We start from the raw sequence: 19,973 nt of genomic DNA, 5'->3' as shown, positions 1-19,973 counted from the left end.
AAGAAATTGGCCACTTCGATAAATGCCTTTTACAAAGTGCCCAATCGATCTTAGGAAATCCAAAGGTTCGAACGCTTCTAACCACGTTACTTTACACACTCGATTCTCTTTCCATGTAATACGAGTTAACATCTGCTTGAAAATCTGTTTCTGTAAAAATTACGATATCTTTTTCCCCCGGTGTAAGAGAAACAAATGCAACGATACTCAAGTAATACCCTATGCTTTTTTTTTTAACTTTTTTTTTATCTTTTTAATATAAACAAGCTGAATAAGTCTTTATTAATGTACGAACAAAGCTTACCCGGTCGAGGAAAGGAAGTATTCCTTGTTCACACAGTTTCGTAAGCAGTCGGGTATACGACCAACGATAGCTCTTCGTATTTCACTCGCTGCCATCTCGCGAAGCTCGGTGCAGCTCGCGTCGCTGTAGAATGCTGCGTGTGGTGTACATAACAGATTGGGTGCATCTTTTAAAGGACCTGGAAGAAGACAAAGATCCATTTACATTACTAACGTTGCAACATTCATCAACATTAAGCAATCTTCTTGCACATTGTTTACTGAAAGACGACTCCTACTGCGAGCGGACATTCGCAACAATAATACAGATGATTCATCAATGAACTCATTAATATTGAATATAATATTTCATTCATGAAACATTAAAACACGTGGTTGAATTCCCATTACTAACTAATGAAACTGAAAATAACTTCAGCTCGTAACAATTAGCAGTTTAATTTTTTTTTTTCTTAGTCCACGCATAAATTTTCCAGCATGTTTTAATTTTACTTCTATGTGCTACATTTCATGGCACCTATGATACCCGAGCCTGATGTTATTCCATAGCAAGGAAGGACCAGGATGATGAAAGGAAATGTTAGTTAGGCGATCAGGGGTTAGGCGCGGGTAGATAAACTCACACTGCGAGGACTGACCCTGAAAGACGTTGTATGGCTCGTTTTCATGCACATCAAGTGCTGCTGCACGAATTCTGCCTTGTTTCAACGCTGCGGCTAGCGCGTCATCATCTACCAATCCACCTCTTGCTGTATTGACTAAAAAGGCGCCAGGTCTCATCTAATAAAATAAAACATGAATATTGAAAGAATATTTAGAAATTGGAATCTTCAAATTCCTTCCAGATTAAACTGTACCTGTTTGATGGTGAATTCGTTAATTAGGTGATGATTGTGCTCGTTCAATGTACAATGCAAGGATACACAGTCTGATTGGAATAGTAAATCCTGTAATAACAATAACAATTAATTAAAGTGTTCACATCAGTTGTAATTACAAGTTTGTACTATTATTTCAATAGCAGCTGTTCAGACCTGTAGTGTGTAGACCCTGTTAAGACCTAGAGACTTCTCAATTCCATCTGGTAGATAGGGATCATAGAAGATGACAGTGAAGCCAAAAGCTTTGGCCCGCAGTGCGACCGCAGAACCAATCCTACCTAATCCAACTATGCCAAGTGTGTCACCCCGTATCCTTGCACATCCTGTCGCAGCTTCCCTGACCTGAACGCATCAAACATTGAAATACATTAGATTTTCAATTTCTTAAACCAGAAATAACGAAGACGATACGTACTGTGAAAGATAAATGATTAAGTCATTATAATTCTTACCTGTTCTGGTCCTGTGAATTTTTTTCCTTCACGTACCATGTTCGCCAACCAATACGTACGTCGATATAAATTTAGAATGAGGCAGAGAGTAGTGTCAGCTACTTCTTCAACGCCATAGCCAGGCACATTGCACACAGCGATGCCAAGTTCTCCTGCTGCTTTGACATCTATGTTATCGACTCCCGATCCAATTCTTACAATGATTCGTAATGTTTTGAATTTTTCAAGATCCTCTTTTGTCAAAATTATAGTGTGCCACATTAACGCCCCTACTGCTTCATTTAGTACCTATAAATAAATGTACAGTTTTACTCTTCGTTAGTGGACGAAATTGTTCAATTTCTTAGTAATTATTAGTAATTGGTTCAAAATTGTATTCTTCTTCTTTGTTGTATTAAATATACAATCAAGTATGAGAAATTGTAGAGCGAATATTTTACCTTTTCATGAATTTCTGATGTAGACTGCGCATCACAGAAGGCTACTGTTGCGATATCTTTAAGGATAGGCATTTCAATAGAGCAGTCTCGGCCATCTAACAAAGCCACTAACGGTCTTGACTGAATGGGTCCGTTTGCAATAGGACCCCTCAGGTTCTCCATTCGAGGGCGTTTGGACATCATCTTCCGTTTGTCCATCGGTCAAACAGCCCCCCAATTTTTATATTTTTCACTTGTACTTTCAATGTCACTAAGAATGCCTGCTTTCTTCCAAGGAAGTCCTACAGTTCACTGATAAGGAAGCCTTTTTGTATGTCTTAAAATATAACTTTCCACTTTTACGCTTTGTCACACAAATTGCTTCCGTAACACTGATTTCTGGTCGGTTTTTGGACAAGGACCGCCGAACCTCCAACACATCACGACTTGTTGAACACCGTCTCCTGAAAACATTAAACATTAATCCATTATTATACAAATAATTAAAACATATGTATATAAATGATATAAAAAATCTATCGATATCCAAAATAATAAGAAAACATTACCATTAAATAAATCTGTATTAAACAAATCATGTAAACAAGACTAAATTAAATACATTAATATTCTGTGCATCTAGTAAATAAATGATGAACAAACGAAAAGACAAATATACATTTTATAAACAATGAAGATCATGCAAACTGTTCCTATACCTTAACTAATCATAAAATTTGATAAAAGAAAAATACAATATGTATAAAGTTTTGGCTTCGGTCAATAAACATACATTTCGACGCCTTCATGAATTTCTTCGTGGAAAAGAAATCCATGTGATGCGTACGATTAAAAATATTTCATTTGCGAACGGGGATTATTGTGATACGAAAAATCCCGGAATACACTGTACTCGATAAAATATTGAAATATTTCGTTTCTTTATGTTACGGAAATCGAAACACTTAGCAGCGTGTGCGATACTGAACGTTTTAGGTTACCTTGAAACGCGCCGGCTTAACCTGCGCACTACGTGTGTTCGGTGCAGTGATAGGAGCGCTCGGAAAACGCAAGAAACTTGAAGAATATAATGCCCGTGTTACGTGAAAGAAAAATTTTGATAAACTTTCTACATTTCAGTTCTAAACGACGGAAAAGAGTCGCACGGAACACACCATGCATTGAGAACGTAATTACTAGCTGGGGCAAATGTTTTTGGAACTGTTAATAGAACGGCTGCCTTTGGTTAGTGGGTCGACATTTTCAGCCCATTTTCGGCAGCAATTGTAAACCAATCATGGTGCGTTAGCGCGCTAAAAATTTCGATCAATTCCCTTCATAATCCATCGAATTTCTAATTTTAAAAACCTTCGCCCGGACGTGGAATGATCGATGCGCAAACGACTGTACGAAAAGAGAAAATGTTCGATCGGAGTCGATTTAGTACCCCGGTCGCTTTTATATGGCGGAACGGAAAAATGCTGAACCAGCGAAGTTCCATAAGAAAGTCGAGAAACTGACGCGTGGCGCCCTCCTCAGACGCCGTTACCGCACGATACTTAACCAAAGATCATCAAAAATAAATCAAACTTTTAAGAAAGTACTTCGGGGTAAGATGCTCTCGATGATAAGTACAAGTTAGTATCATTTGTAGAAAACGAGATAAAACATTCATTGATCGGAACCAATTGAAAAAGTTTCTTCCGTATCGAAAGGGAAAATTCTGTAACTTTGTATTGGGAGACAATCTCTTCGATTAACTTGTATACTTGGAGGAATTTAACACTTGTTTTATCAAATTACATTTAACGTTCGTTTAATAAAAAAAACCATGACCTTTGTTTCCTGATTCATATAAAATCCTCTAGTTTCATCGATCAATGCTTTTATCGGCACGTTTAAAACACAGATTGATATCTGTCCGGTTCGAAAATTTCACCAGATTTCATCGGCAAAATCGGTATCGCAGATACATAAAATGATACTACATTAAAATTCGTTTATCCGGCCAGCGACGTCGAAGAAGATGGACAGATTGGAATGTTTGATCTGTCGGTCAATACACACAAGTAATCGGAAACATAACCCGCCGAGAAGGCTACAAAATGAGATCGCTGCTAGCGTCAGCGGAAACAAGGATGCGATACTAACGCAGAGTGCAAACCCAAGCACTTTGACTTGGGCACATGTTGTGCCAACTCAGCGAAAATGCAAGCTAATATCATCAAAAGGAGGAGAAGCAAGGAGGCGAGATTAAGCCCTTGTTCGACAGCTGGAAACGTATATCATACGTAATACTCGTACGGTTAGTAGTAGTAGTAGTAGTATGGAGAGCCAACGTGTCCAGGAAGTGCGTTCAGAAAGATACAACCTATGCACACCCATGAACATATCAATCTGTACCATATAGAAAAAAAATATAATAATGTTTCTTAAACCGCCGAAGGGTCTTTAAAAACTTAGCAAAAAATATTTTCAAGTAAATTAAAAATTCATCGAGCTTTTAAAACGAACGTTTCAGCTAAGTGGTCGAATTCAACCCCTTCAGCTTAATCTCGGTGTGCAACAGAGTTTTTCGAGTTATAGATACAGCGATGGTGGGTGAGCAGAGGGGGGGTAAGCGCGGTGAGGGTGGGACGGCGAATCTGCTAGTGGGATGGGGAGCTATGAGGGCGAAGTTATCCAATTATTGTCTAACCTGGGAGCAACTTTACTTGGTGGAGAACCATTGGTGGGAGGGAAGGCTCGTCCTGCCAGCTCTCTCCCTTCCTACAATCGAGCCACGATAAAGTAAAGTTTGTTTCAAAACTTGCCGCGCGGAGAGGTGACTAGGTTTTTGTTAGTGACACGTGAAATTCAAACGGCTTCGTTGCGATAATAATCGCGGTAAGTTTTTCTTATATCACGCGATAAAGGAATTTACACTTGAGAAAGGTCTCGGAAATTAAGTTATAAGTTCGCTAATAGTAACAACCCAATAAAACTTTCCACAGTTATAAACGTTTAGAGTGTCCCAGTAATCATTGTGCAATAATTCAACTAACGATTTTTATATCATTGAAACCATGATAAACAGTTATTAAAACTAAGGCATTTTAAAGCAATACGATTTTCACTGCTTACAATGTCGTATTAGAAATCCTCGCTGATAATGGGCCAGAAATAAACAAGCCAATTAGGAAAGCGCACTAGCGATAACGCTTGCTGTAATGACGCACATGGCATTGTACAAACTTTTTTACACGAACCTTGATATACAAACAACATTTTTTATACGCCTGATAAATTTATAAACCAAAATCTTCCCTCCGCGCGTTTAAAAATAAAACATGCGAACTTGAATGGAACTCCTATAAAACGAACGAAGAAAGGAAAGCGAAAAGAAATTTGCCTAAGCCGCGAAAGAATCCGGAGGAAAGGAAGCAGGAAGTCGGCCAATTACCAGGATAAATATCGGCGGGGGTGTCGCGGCGCTGTTGTCAGGACGCTATCGGAGACATCAAAGAGAGGGCGACAGACTCTCGAGGCACGGAACTGGGGGGGGAGGGATCTGCCAAACAACACCCTGAACAAACAACACGCGCTTAAACAAATGCCCGTCTGAAAACAGAGAGCGAGAGTTTGCTCTAAGTTGCAAACAGAAAAAAGGAGAGTCCGAAGAACTAGAATGGAAAGGGAGAAGAAACTCGTCCAATTATGATGACGAGTATCGGTGTCGGCGTTCGGGCATTCTCATCCTTGGGCACGACGGAATGGCCGGGAAAAGGGGTAAAGAGAGGGGCTCCGCTGTTGCTGCTCCGTACCTTCCGCCTCCGCGTTCGTCTCACCAACGGGCACAAGCGAACGGCCATGAGTGTGGAAAGGGCGAGGGTGGGGGGGAAGGGTAGGGATGGCGAGGGAGAGGAGAGGCGACTACTTAAAGTTGGCGGAAAGTTTGGTTCGGCAGCAAAGTTAACTCAGTTAAGTTCTCCGCTCCTAAAGCGAAACTTCGGTTCTCCAACGCCTGCCTGCTCTGCTTGCCCTCCATCTCCTCTTCTTCTCTTCCATTCCCCCGCTGCGTCGTCCCTTTCTCTTTCTCCTTTCGTCCAACACGCCGTTTCCTACTGTCTTCCCTGGCTACTATCTCGTTCCTACGGTGCTTCTTGTTACGAATAACCAATGTGTTACGGAATTATCACTTTTCCGACGAAGCTATCGTCACGATGCGACGTTCGACCGTGGACGATCGATCGGGTATCGACCGATGGTACACGGTCGGTATCAATCTCGTTCGGTTACTGCCACGGCACGCTCTCTCGCGCGTCAATTTGCGGGCTCGATAGAGGGGGGGGGGCCCTGGCAAAATGGTTCGCGGCTGGAACAACATTTTGAAACGCGCGTAGACGGCCAACCACGCTCTTTAGATTCCTAAAGTGTGAGTGTTTGAAAATAACTCTCGGATTCTTCCTCTTCTTTACGAGTGGACGGTGTTCTGCAACGTGTAAATATTTTTTTGTGTTCCTCTGCCGGGAAAGTTCCGAAATAGAACGCAGGACCCGTACGAGAAGTCGTAGAAAAGTAAAAGTGACTCGGATCCTTTACGGAAAGAAAGATGTTCCTTCGGGTCTTCCCGAAGTCGGTGCGGGAAAAGTCCCTGGTATCGAAATTCCGAGACGTAAAGTTCGCCAGATTCCCAGCTTGTGTTCCATCGTTGCCCTTCTTTGAACATACGTGTATAGAAGCTTGTAAGCATCGTTTTGTAACAGATACCAGTCACCACGGCCGGAGTTACTGTCCCTCCTTTGATGGTACGCCAGAGCAAAAGAAGAAACCGGTCGAGTCGGTACTTACGAGGAGGTTTAGCTTTCAGGGTTCGCGTATGTAGTTCGGAAAAGAAGTTGCGAACGTTCTCCCGGTAAGGAAAAAAAGTTCGTTGCGCCGACATTTTTCTGAAGAGATCCAGAAGAACGGGAAACGGTTACCTTGCCATTTTTGAAAGAGACAGGATATTTCAGCTACCCATCAGAATTATTACTACTTAATTTACCGACTTGTACTGAGCGAGCCCAATAGCAGAGACGTGACTATCGATAAATGTCGATAATATTGAAATGTTATCGATACTTCAATATACCGATAATATCGAAGATATTGTCAACATGAAAAGACAACTGAGGTAGATTGCACCGCATTGTGTAATTAAGTGATTAACAATTTATCTATATTTATTATTTTGTTAAATTATATAATATAAATTTGATCTGATCGAAGATATAATTGGCTTTCCAAAACTTTACATCATCACAATTAAATATTTATTGATACCTACAACTTCTATTCCCTCTGAAAGATCATTTTCTAAAACAGGGAAAAAGAACAAAATTACAGCCAAAATTTGTTAATATGTTATCTATGATAAATTGCAATAAAAATAAATAAATTATAAAGAATTTTATTAGAATTAATATGCTGCATTCTACTTTAGTCCCATCTATTCGCATTAACGATATTTTAACAGTATAATCGATATATCGTCAAATATCGTTAAGATATCGATAACTTATCGATAATCGATATTTTACCCCATACACCCCGAGGACAGTTCGTCTTATATTGTTATAAAATAAAACATACCGCTGAAGTAACTTTGAAACTTTCGATAAAGATCAAGAGAAAAAGTCGCAGAACAAAGAAGAAAGGATTTGTTGAACTCTGTGAATTCAGTTGACGTCGGCCTTGAGATTACACACCCGCGTCTACAAATGTCGATGCACATGCAAAGCGCGCTCGCAACACGGATTCCGTTCTCCCTTCTCTCTTACGTACTGATCGATATAGGTGCACGCGTTTGATAGCCCGACGCCTTTGCACGATGACAGTCAAATCGGCTCACCCAATGACTCATTCCGTAATGGGAAATTAACAGGTCTCTAAGAGGCGTCTTTGAGAAGCTGACGATTAAAATAAGCGCCTCCGTCTTGGAATCCATTCTAACCTGACTTCTGACCGCTACGCGATGACCAACAGCGGCCATCCGAAAGCTAACCCTGCCCAACGCCGCTCAACTTTTACTTCCCGAGACCATTGACCAGTATTCGACTTTCGCGCAAGTTAACTTTGAAAACACTTGCCTCGCCGCGTTTTTTACATCATCGTTGCCTGCCGTTTACCTTGGCGAACTATTCTTCCCGGAAGTTACGGATCCATTGAAACGCCCTCTCCCGTGTTCGCGCGGGTATAACCGAGGAGAAAAAAAAAAATTGCAGAAAACTTAAAAGATTTTCAAGTTGCTTGGAAACTTTTAATTAGCGACTGACAAAAGCGTCGCCAGTTACGTTGTTGAACAAAAGCGATAATAGGAGCAACGATGATAAACTGACGTACAATCGTTGCCGCTTCAAACTTTCAGCAAGTAATAACGCCGAGTAAGCGTACGGGAGAGAAAGTACACCGACTATACCGGGAGTCTCGGTGCGTTGCATTCGTATTCGAAAGCCCGAAAGACAGAGAGGACCCGACAGGTGGGCGAGTGTAACGAGCGAAAGAGTCGGCGAAACGCGTCTCGGGCTTCTCAAAACCGTTTAACATCCGTTCAAGTATCCACGTGACCGATGAGTGACGTTCAATCAGATCTGACCGAGCATATCGTCACGTCGGTTTCGTTCGAGGCGTTACGATGCAAGGAATTGTTACGGCATCTCTCGTACGAGGTCCCGGTCCATTCGCATGGGCCTCCACCCGACGGGTTAAGAAGAGCGAGTCGATCGAGAAGCATACATAAAAAGAACAATGCCAGTACTACGTTCAAGACATGTGCTAGCTCGTGTCCCCTCTATTCATGGTAGGGAACGCGATGAATATACCCTTGTTGAGTTTCAAAGTTACATACACTCCGTCGACTTCGCCGACCCCCCCACCCACCTCCTCTTTACAGTTTCTCCTATATCCTCTTCCGCTCTGAATCAGAATTTTCCACATAAACCGCGACAACTTTTCTTATTGTTTCCGTGCCCCCTCTGAACGTGCTTCATGGAATAAATTACTTTCAGAAAAAAGAGTCGCTTATATAGAATCTTCGGCGTCGATGCGAACAGCGCGAGTGTTATTTAGATTGAATTTTACTTTGGGAGACAGGAAATTGGTGACTTTCATTTTGATAATTTAATAGTATTCGACGAGAAGAATCCAAAAATATCAGTTTTAAGCGAAAGGATTCAAGCATTCAAAAGTTATTTCTATTTAAAGTTGAGCGTTTTTAGCATATTTTGAGAGGTTACTTGGACGCCATATTGACTTCTACCCATAATTCGTCCAATCAGCGGTCACTGTCTGTAAACGGATCACGTGGGTGGTGGCCAAATGTCTTGATCATCGAACTTGCTTAATTCAAAGGAAAGAAAATGTACTTACAAATACTCTGAAAATATTCAATTTAGAAAATATATAACGTAACCAATATTTATAAAACCCATATAGCTATAGAGACAATATCCTATTTCTTTTTCCCGCCGAAATGGCTCCGGCCCACGTTACAGATAGAAGTCAATATGGCGTCAAAATAACCTCAAAATATGCTAAAAGTATGTACTTTTGTATGCGCATAACTTTTGAACTATTGGATTCCTGATTTTAGAATTGGTATCATTGGATTCCTCTCGTCGAATACTATCAGAATATCCAAAAAATAGTCAACAATTTTGCGTCTCCAAAAGTAAAAAATTAACCAAAATTCAAGGCGCCAAAAATCAATCGGGTCAATTAACCAACGCCTGAAATCGGTAGGAGTGAAACGAATAAAAACTTGAAAGGAATGATAATCCATTAGGAACGCCTAATAAGTTACAATCCATTAGCCACAACTGTTACAAACGGGAACACGTTTGTCCGCTGCGTATTAGAGGGCCAATTTATAACTTACTTCATGCCCGCCACCATCGTCCACTACGGATCGGCCAATGTGAGGAGCGCGTGTATAAAAGCGACCTCACGGGACCGCGAGTGTATACAAACGATTTTCTCTCTTTCTCTTTCGTACGCGACTTCTCGTCGTGAAAACAGCGATGAGCGAGGGCCCCGTCGTACACTTGTTTCCTCGTACTCACGTACCCGTACACACACATATCTCTACATATGCTACGTAAATACATACATACGTATGTGAATACAAAACTCGCTTCTCTCGCGTCTTCTCTCGGTTCCACGCCTCCTGTCTTCCTTCTCTCTTTCTCTCTCTCTTTCTATCTCTTTTAAACGTTCTTTCTCTGTCCTCTTCTATGTGATCGTCCCCAACGGTCGTACAGGTTCGTCGTGTTCGTCGACTCGACCTATGCGCGCGCGCGTCGCGGCACACCTATACAGAGTTACATTGGGTTAGGACAAGTGCGTAGAGAACGGCAGAGAGTAGTTTCATGGAGTTTAGTTCCTCGTAGTGGATATGGCATCTTGACTCCTAGTAGTGGAGTGTGGCAAGCAATGGCCGGCCCGATCGATGTCTCGGCAACTTCCCACCCTCGACAGTCTGCCCCTCTCTTCACGACACGTCCCCCCGCCGATCCCCCCCTGCACCGAACGCCGTACGCCGGTTTTCCTCATCCCAACCGTCAGATTCCCCCGTCTCTCTCGCCCAACCACCTCCCCCCCGATGTCCCATCCTCCGACACATCGAACTAAATCCCGGAGCTGCTTACTGCTTCCAAGTCTGTTTACAATGGCGATGCGCTACCCCCATTATCCCGGGGTCGTACTTCATGTTCGGACTACATCACACCCAGTGACGACGAATCTGTTCTCTTTTTTCTTTCTCTCTTCTTTTCTTTTTTCTTTCAATGTGTACGCTTCTTTCGAGCACTCTACAATTTTCCTCTTCGTCTCTCTCTCGCTCAGCCGGTATCTTTGTTATATCTCGTTTACGGCGCGATTCCTGTAATCTCGAGTATTTCAACGCTTCCAGGTATATTTAGCTCATTCAATTTGCGGAAAGATATTCTAACTATAGCGTGTACCGCTCGGTGGAAGCGTTTTGTAATCGAGCAATAAATTCTGGGATCCATCCCCGCTCGTATTTCAATTCATCTAACAATTCTGATGACGAGCGTCACCTGTTTCGGATTTTCATTCTTAACACTACCATCGTTGTTCTTCGCTATTGTATTTCGTGTTAATTGATGTTATATAAAAATTCTAAATTTCTAACTTCGAATCTTAAAAGTAGTCGGATCATAATTATAGAGACGGCCAATTTGCGAAGCGCGATGATGAATGGCGTCGTTACTTTTCAACGTTTCCGTAACTCATTGTACCGCATTATTTACGTAATGCACGCGCATTTAATCTGTTATTATAGCTATCCGTGTCCGTTTTCCGCGCGACCGGCAGAGACGAATAGCGCTTAGATATCTATATTTTCATTCCATTGTTACGGGCATTGTAGAAATCGATTGCCTGTAGCCTGAATACCATAGCGGTAATTACGCTTTTCCCTACTCTCGATTATTTGTACAAGAAGAACCGGCCCATGACGAAAAAGAAATCAGGGTGCATGCGAAACAATTTCAACGTTACGCTGGGATGCTTCGCATAGAAACTATCGTGCAGTGTGTATCTACGAATCTAGACGATACGCTCTAAATATCAATCTAATACCAATTTTATTATCGCGATATATCAATGCCGGGGAGGAGAGAGAGAAAAAAAAGAGGAATTGATTAAACATAACCTTGAATGTATAACGCCTCTCCTTCGCTCCATCGTTCTGCGTACATTGATAATCGAGTAAACAGCGGCACTAGTTCATTTTAAGTATTTTATAGAGCTCGCTATTTTACACGCTTCTTTTTATGGCACATAAATTACATAAACACATTTATACGTTCACCTTCCTCGGTTCTCTTTTTTATCCCGGTGACATAACGGTGAGATTATTTGTGAATCATCGAGATTCGAAAACGCGAGTCGAATGTATCGATACACCGATCGATCAGAAATTCGAATAATTCGAAAATAAGCAGGTGCGTACAGTTCCTGGAAAGGATCCCCCATGGAAGGTGTTTCTTGTTACTTGATGAAATAAATAAATGGTTTTAATTTTTTAATTTATTCATTATTGCACACCGTGTAAAAAAGAAATATTTGCCATCGATGAAACTTTAATAATGAAAGCAAAGAGTAGAGGTGTCTAGTTGCCCTCCCACCGCGAAAGAAAGCACGGTATAGTTGAGTTAGGTCAGTTTACTAGTCTTATATAAAAGGAACTAAGAGTAACGACGAAGAGAAAGAAGACAGGAAACGTTATAAGATATACACAGGACAAACGAAGCGGACCTGAAGAGAACAGAATGCGGGAAGGCATCGAAGCAAAGAGTGAAAGAGGGGCGGAAGAGAAGAGAGTGGGGGCACCTGTTACAACCATCCAAACCGTTCGTTCTTTCGCTCTCCCTTTCCTTCTTTGTCGTGCACTCATCCACATGCCACTTAAGCTGTTACACTTAAATTTCTACGGAACGATCCTGGTACACCATATACACTGTGAACTACTAACATTAATCACCTTAATTATCTTCAATATAAAAAAACTTTCTGTTCATAAGATATTTCAAAGACCATTAAGTCTGTTGGGAAAGTTGTTCGGTTAAACTTTACTTTGAATTAACCATTTTATTTGCCATTTAATAGTTTTCGCTGTATAGAATCCAAGAATTTAATTTCTAACTTCAGGAATCTAGCGGTTTAGAAGTTATACGTGTATAAAAATTTTGGAGGTTAGCTTGACGCCATATTGCTTCTATCTATAATCTGATTGGTCCACGGAGACGAGTATAGGAATGTAGTCAGAAAAACTAACCTAACCTAAGACGCGATAAGTACACGTAGATAGACGTCTGATTGTGAGTTATTCCGCCAATGAGCGCCACCCACGTGATTCTGTCTGCAGTTAGCAACGTCATTCAGCCAATATGGCGTCAAACTAACCTTAAAAGTATGTTAAAAACGGTCAACTTTACATACGCATAACTTCTGAACCATTGGGTTCCTGAGATTAAGACTTGCATTTCTGGATTCTACACATCAAGGACTATTAAATGGCAAACGAAAAAATTAATAATTTTATATTCTTTAAAATAAGGTTAACTTGAACACCCTATGTACAGAGCTCCTAAAATAAACCAGTAAACTACAAACGTTTTTATTTACAGAAGGATAAGAATACTGAAACTTTTCATGATTAGAATAATGCTCTGTTTGACACTATTTCACTTTGTCTAATAAGATTTTCTATCATTTTTCAAATAGAGTTCTACACTTTTCAAAGTCTTCCATTTTGAATGCTTTATTTTAGTCAAAGGACCATGATGTACCTTTTCATGGGTTTGGGTCATAATTGACCTGGCTCAACCGTTCGTAGGTTAAACTCACCCACTTCACTCTTTGCTATCGTTAAATCCAAGTTAAATATTCTTCCATAAGTATCATCTACGAAACAAGTTCGAAGGAAGTTTTAATAACAGTATGTATTCTTAAGTTTTCCATGAATGTACTCGGCTAAGCAGTCGCATTCCTCATTCGGGCTAACTACTAGCGTTCCCAACAATGCTTCACCTTCGGAATGGAAAAAGGTCCCGTGAACGGAGGTATGAAAAAGAAAAAGTTCCCCTCCGAGTTATGGTTACCTTTTGTTTGCGACAGAGGTTTTACAAGAATGCCTGGCAAGCTTGCGAGGTCTTAATATCCGAACAAGTATTCCTCGTAAACGGTTAGAAATGGCTTTTCTTCCCTAACGGAACGCTTCCAACACATTCTTAAGGTACTTTGAATTTTCTCACGCGAATCGAACTTGTTATCTTGCCTGATTTAAACAGCAGTGTCAATTAACAGCTTGTAAGTGTTGCTGCGGATACACAGGTACATAGATTAAAATTTCTTACAATGGAAGGAGCTGCTGCAACAAGGAGGCAACTCCACTTTTGGGTAATTGAAAAAAATCAATGAAAAATCAAGTGTTCCTTCAAATGTAATATAAATTTATATTACAGTTAATTAGGTTATATTATAATGTTAATATTCTTGTATATATTTTGTAAGTTTAGGTCACGATTGACCCAGGCTGTTCAAGTGTTAAATAAAACAGTGCAAAAAGTAGAGCTGCCTCCTTCTTACTCCAAAGCCTTTAATTGCTGACAAACACCGAATAATATATTTAGTATATAATTTGATTTTTTAACACCTCAGTTATATACAAGTGATCCTTGAATTTTTATAGAACCCCATGATCCATATTTTGAGTTATCCAATTGGAAATATAGGTAATTAATTACTTGGGTATATAGACAATGGAAATAGCCAAAATTTGTTACAAAATAAAAATAAAGTGTACAAAAAGAGAAAAGGTGTTCCCAAACTTTTGGTCACTCATTTTTGGAACATCCTGTAGAGTGACGCTTCCCTGCAGCCCATGGACAATCGACGTAACCACTCTCTCGTGCCTTTTACCGCACTTGTACGGATCCCGGACGAAGTGTAACGATGCCGAGAGATCGATAATAACCGCCGCGGTTTGGTTCCACCCGAGCCTCGTACGAGACAGGGACACTTTTTTCCCCCCTTTCCCGCCGATCTAATATCACCCTCTTTGTCTACTACCTTTCACCATCTATTCTTTCCCTCTCGTGGCGATTTCATGCTTTAATTACGCGAGAAAAAAAAGGAGCTGATGAAAAGAAAAACAGGGACGAGGAAGAAAAGTTGACTCCTGCGATCCTTGTTTATAGTTACCTCATAGGGTCATTTTGATCTATTTAGAAATAGAAAATATTTAAAATATTTGAAATTCTCTATTTTTTATCATTTAAAAATATCATTTGATCTAATAACAGGATGTTTTAATTATAACTTAAAATAACCTTGGTATCCATTTTCAGAAGATTAATTATTTAATTTCCCTTTCTCAAATTCATTTTCATACCCCAGTAACAGATTATTTGCTAATGTACGTACTTATAAAAGAAATTGATTAATTTATAAATGCTCGAGAAATGTAAGGTTGTAAAACATGATACACGTATGTACATTTTTCGCATTATCGTTCCATTATCAGTGCAAGAGATAACATTTTTTAAATAGGCAGTTACGTGTGCCGGCAACATGTACGTATCGTATCGAAGATTATGCAAGTGGTATAATGAACGACTACTCGATGTATCATGTCGACGATAAAAAAAAAAAGTGAAAATTTATGGAAAAGAATTTTACAAATTGGAAACGTTTTCCATCCGTTTCGATAAACGAATTTGCATCTTTCCATCGGTGAGGGTAATTTTATAACCGGTTAGTTTTAAGTTCAGTGATAAGGAACGAAGCTTCGTCGAACGATAAACGAGCCAGCAGATTTGACAAACAATAACAAATTCATTTCCGTGAACCGTGAATCATCGATAATACCAGAACGATTCTAATGACCAGGAAAAGTTTCTGAAGCAAGCGTTTCATGACCTGCGAGAATTGAACGCGATATTTGACCCGATTATGTCCAACCGCTGGCTTAACAAGTCCCAAGACTACACCTATGTAGATGCCGACTAGGCGAAACTGAATATGTACCAGATTAGCATATGTGTGTTTACAAGTAACACTCTGCAATAAACGTTCACGTGACGTAGGCATTTCGAGAGAATCAGTCAACCGAGGAGAGGTTAGGTTAGCAATTCTTCTAAACCGAGTAATAATGAAGAATGAAAGAAAAACAACTCGGTTGGTCAATGACAATGATGTAGTATTATTATTCTATTATAATTCCTCGATCGTTTATTCATTCATTATTCCTTATTCGTCATGACCGTACGATGAACCGACGATCGAGGAAGTAGACTGCTTTCGGAATACTGATTTAGTCCAAACTTAGAATAGGAAATTCCAAAGATAATAATTCTGCTAAATTATCCTTGATTAGAAATACTTTGTACGTACAGCATAAGGCATGGAGACTTCCCTAGGGAAAATGGCGTTGTGGGGGAAAAAGGTTTCATCATAGTTATATATAAAAAAATATAGTTAAATCTTTTCTTTAAAAAGTAAGAAATATATAGTGCGTTTTTTAAGTTTGGAACGGCGGACCATGGAGAAAGCTCTAATTCTATTTTCTAAGTTTTACACTGTCCCTTTAAAAATTTAGTTTATTATGCAAGAATATTTTCTATTATACATCTATTAATTTTTTCTGAATTAATCTTGTGCAAACTAAGTATAATCTGTGATAACTTTCAAGCAGCATAGGGAGTTTCATTTTTCCCTAGGGAGTACTTCCATGCTCGATACTGTACCAACAGGACAGTGATCCATCCGAGAGGTAACTACGTCCAATATACCTAAGGTCAATGATAAAAATATTCTAAATAATTAGAAACCGACATTTGTATCCCTGAACAAAACTTCTATTTTGTTAATGGGAAAACTAATCTAATCTTTTTATTTGTCATTCGAAAATAACTTATAACAGTGGAGTTCGAGCTGCTTCGTCAAACCGAGAACGACTTAACTTTCTCGAAGGATAACGCCTTCCCGTTTCCTTTCTCCGGACGACTACTACGGGAGATGAATTTACGCGGCGCCAACGAGGAAAACGTAAATGTACGGGCGACGCTGCGCGTACACACACGAGCCACCCGTGAGTGGGTTTCTAGTAAAAAGAAACAGAAGTGTCGCGACGTGAATACAGGTCACAACATCGCTGAATAAGCAACCGAGCGTTATACCGCTGCCTCTCCGCGTTCAGCAAATTACGTAAGGCCAGAACAGGAGCTCGTTTAAATACCGACACACAATCAACGATGAATAAGTTAACGTGCAATGCGACGCGTACAGACCGGTCGAACGAAATAAGGGAAACGCTGTACTTTCCGCGACGTTCGTCCCATATTCCCGTTAGATTCGGGGGAAAAAGTTACGCAATACGACATTTTACTTGGCGCCAATCTTCTTTAACAGACACCGCCGTGACCTCTGAATCGAACTTCCAAAAGTTCCTCCTCGACAACGCGAAAAATCATTCCGAATTAAGGGGAACACCATTTTTCCGCTAGAAATCGGTATAGAAGAGTTCGTGTCGCGCTTTTAATATCTCGTGGCTGTTCGAACCCTACATTTCAGATTAGTAGGTCGTTAGCATGCTTTATCGTTTTGAACGGAAGCTTGTTAATCAAGTGCAGTAAGAACGTCGAACTCGTCGAAAAAATGGAGCTACGAAATTCGACAAATTTTTAATACAAAAACATTCGTTTCTTTACTTTATTATTTTCCTACGTGTACGCACTGTTGAATATAAAAAGTGGTACTTTAATTATTAATATCAATGTTATTTACTGATTTGTTTTATTTAATCACGGGAGAGGCTTAAACCCATCGGAAACGGTGTACGAGAGCCATACTGATGATATATCAAATTAAAGGATGCGGGCTGTATGAAAATACATACAAGATTCCCCCAACACCTGGAAAGAAAGTTGAGAACCTCTATGCGTTTGTTGTATCGGTAAGGATGGTAATCGTTTAAGTCCAAGTTCGTTGGAACTCTTGGAGAATGTTCACCCGCAGGCGGCGGACCATGGAGTAAGGCCCAATTTTAATTTAATTTTCTGTTTCATATTATTTTCATTTTCTAAATTTTACATTGTTCTAAAAATTATTAACGAATGTTCTTATAGTGAAACTCAGACATTAACCCTTGGACGGCGGACCATGGAGTAAGGCCCAATTTTAATTTGGTTTTCATTTTCTAAATTTTACATTGTTCTAAAAATTATTAGCAAATGTCGTTATAGTGAAACTGAGACATTAACCCTTAGACGGCGGACCATGGAGTAAGGCCCGATTTTAATTTGGTTTTCATTTTCTAAATTTTACATTGTTCTAAAAATTATTGGCAAATGTCGTTATAGTGAAACTCGGATATTAATCCATGGACGGCGGACCATGGAGTAAGGCCCAATTTTAATTTAGTTTTAATTTTCTAAATTTTACATTGTTCCAAAAATTATTAGCGAATGTCGTTATAGTGAAACTCAAACATTAGCCCCAATTTTAATTCAATTTCACACTGTTCCTTTACAAATTCTATTTTCAATATTAACTTTAGGTTAATATCTTTGCATACATTTTGTAAGTTTGGGTCACGATTGACTCAGGCTACGCTGTTCAAGGGCTAATTTATAGTACGTACGTGGTGTGATAATTTAAGACGAGTGCAAAATCGTTTCTGAATTACGTTGTCGGTCAAAGAAAATCCTGTAGTAGTAGCGTGTGTAAGAGTCTCGCGTGAGAAAGGAATCGTACGTTAATACGGTGTGTGTACATCGTGAGATAAAAAGAGAAAGAGATATACAAATGAATGATATTCTAGAAGCGTCTATCCAAATGGCGGTCAGCCGCATGACACGTACACTTATCAGAATAAATGATTTACATCGGACTATACTGTACCAGGGGTACTTTAATCCATTGACATGTCCTTCGTACGTTAAATCAAACATTTTCACCAACATGATTCCTTTTAAATTAGAAAAATGTTGGGCTAGATCGGTGCCCGTCGTGATCCGTTCCGAACCGTACACAGCGAACGGTACAACTGAAAATTGTGCAAGCGTTTCTTTTTATAAACAAAAATTTCAAATCGTGCCGACCGGTGCTGCCATCTAGCAATATTTCATAACAATTTTCATACTCTCGCGATACGTCAGAAAATTCATTTAGTCGCACGTGTATTTCAGTTAGAAATAATTTTGAACGAAAATTATTGTAAATCTATTTCACACGAACAATTTATGTACCACCAAGATTGTCTTATGGATACGCACTGTTGTTACAGTCTTTCTGTGTAATAAAACAAATAAATTATTCATTTGTATACTATTGAAAAATTAACATATTGTAAATAATATTTAACAAGTCCTAGACACTGATTCACATTGATGTACACAGAGTGGGAAATACGAGAAGCACGAAGCATGTAATGTTTCATCGGAAAGGTTGGAAGACGTCGCCGAAGGTCAACGTCAAGATACGTTTACAGTTTACACTGGAAAAAGAAACCGACTACTCCGATTGATATAAACTTTCATGGAGGATAAATGAAAATTTCATGAAAGTTTGCGGAAACTCGAAGAATGCATAGGAATAAGAAAAGAGTAATCAGGCCACTGCTGAGCGGAGGAGCGAATAAAAAGAAAGGCGCGTGGTTCGGTACTAACGCGGCGTCTCCCGCCATATCACACTAAGTCGGTATACTCGCACACTAAGTGTCATACACTCGTATACACACGTAAGGACGTAGAACGGTTAAACGATGAACTACGTGTGTATGCATCGTATTGGTCGCGCGCACGGACGGAAGGATAGAAACGCATACGAATACACATACACACACGCACGCACGAACCCGCGGAATTTTCTCCGATGCGTGTGTGCACGCATGCACCGTGCACACCAGGGGCCGCGCGAGCGACGCACACGGCGTACACTGAGCTCTCTCGGCGGCGCGATCTACGTGAGAAAAACACTCACTAACCTGTCGGAGGCGATTCTCCCTGTATTCCTTCGGTTCACAGTACTTCTGGGTACTCGTGTATTTTCACCGGGTACACTGCGATCACCAAACTAATCACTCTCTCACACGGCGTTCTTACGATGTGTCTCGGTTTCAGGGGTATACGCGCGGCGCCTTGACTCTGTATTCCGATTCACACGGCTCTCGCGGCGTCCACGGGTGACTTCGAGCCTCCCGTGGAACGATACTCGCTCGGATACGGGCACTGGGGTCACGCGCGCCCGCCCGACGCCCCAGTTATTCACGAAAATCCCTCGATTCGACGAAAAAATTGGTCGACAATGCGCGGAACTACGTTCGCGACTGTCTCCCTCGCTGGAGGAAAATGGCGGCCCCCGGCCATCCGAGT

General features: G+C 40.3%; 2 protein-coding genes across 7 annotated transcripts in view; one reads left to right on the top strand and one right to left on the bottom strand.

Moving 5' to 3' along the window:
* Positions 1-19,973, bottom strand: part of LOC114877076 (C-terminal-binding protein) — a 24,713-nt gene extending 4,740 nt beyond the window's left edge. For 2 of the 6 annotated variants that reach the window (XR_006829587.1, XM_029189206.2), the window contains exons 1-7: positions 19,586-19,973; positions 2,077-2,519; positions 1,637-1,924; positions 1,338-1,526; positions 1,161-1,250; positions 927-1,083; positions 305-482 (exon numbers count right to left, since the gene is read on the bottom strand). Coding sequence is in view for 5 of the 6 variants with exons in the window: in XM_029189206.2 (XP_029045039.1) it covers positions 305-482; positions 927-1,083; positions 1,161-1,250; positions 1,338-1,526; positions 1,637-1,924; positions 2,077-2,274 (1,100 nt within the window). In the remaining variant the exon portion in view is untranslated. The other 4 variants (XM_029189210.2, XM_029189209.2, XM_029189207.2 and 1 more) reach the window with 4 other exon arrangements.
* Positions 3,372-4,450, top strand: LOC114877077. The gene is made up of 2 exons (XM_029189211.2): positions 3,372-3,692; positions 4,068-4,450. Exons 1-2 carry the CDS (start codon positions 3,518-3,520, stop codon positions 4,310-4,312), a joined length of 420 nt encoding a protein of 139 aa, XP_029045044.1. The 5' UTR covers positions 3,372-3,517; the 3' UTR covers positions 4,313-4,450.

The sequence above is a fragment of the Osmia bicornis genome, chromosome 8, assembly GCF_907164935.1.
Source record: "Osmia bicornis bicornis chromosome 8, iOsmBic2.1, whole genome shotgun sequence".
NCBI lineage: Eukaryota > Metazoa > Arthropoda > Insecta > Hymenoptera > Megachilidae > Osmia > Osmia bicornis.
This window is presented reverse-complemented; position numbering and strand designations above follow the sequence as displayed.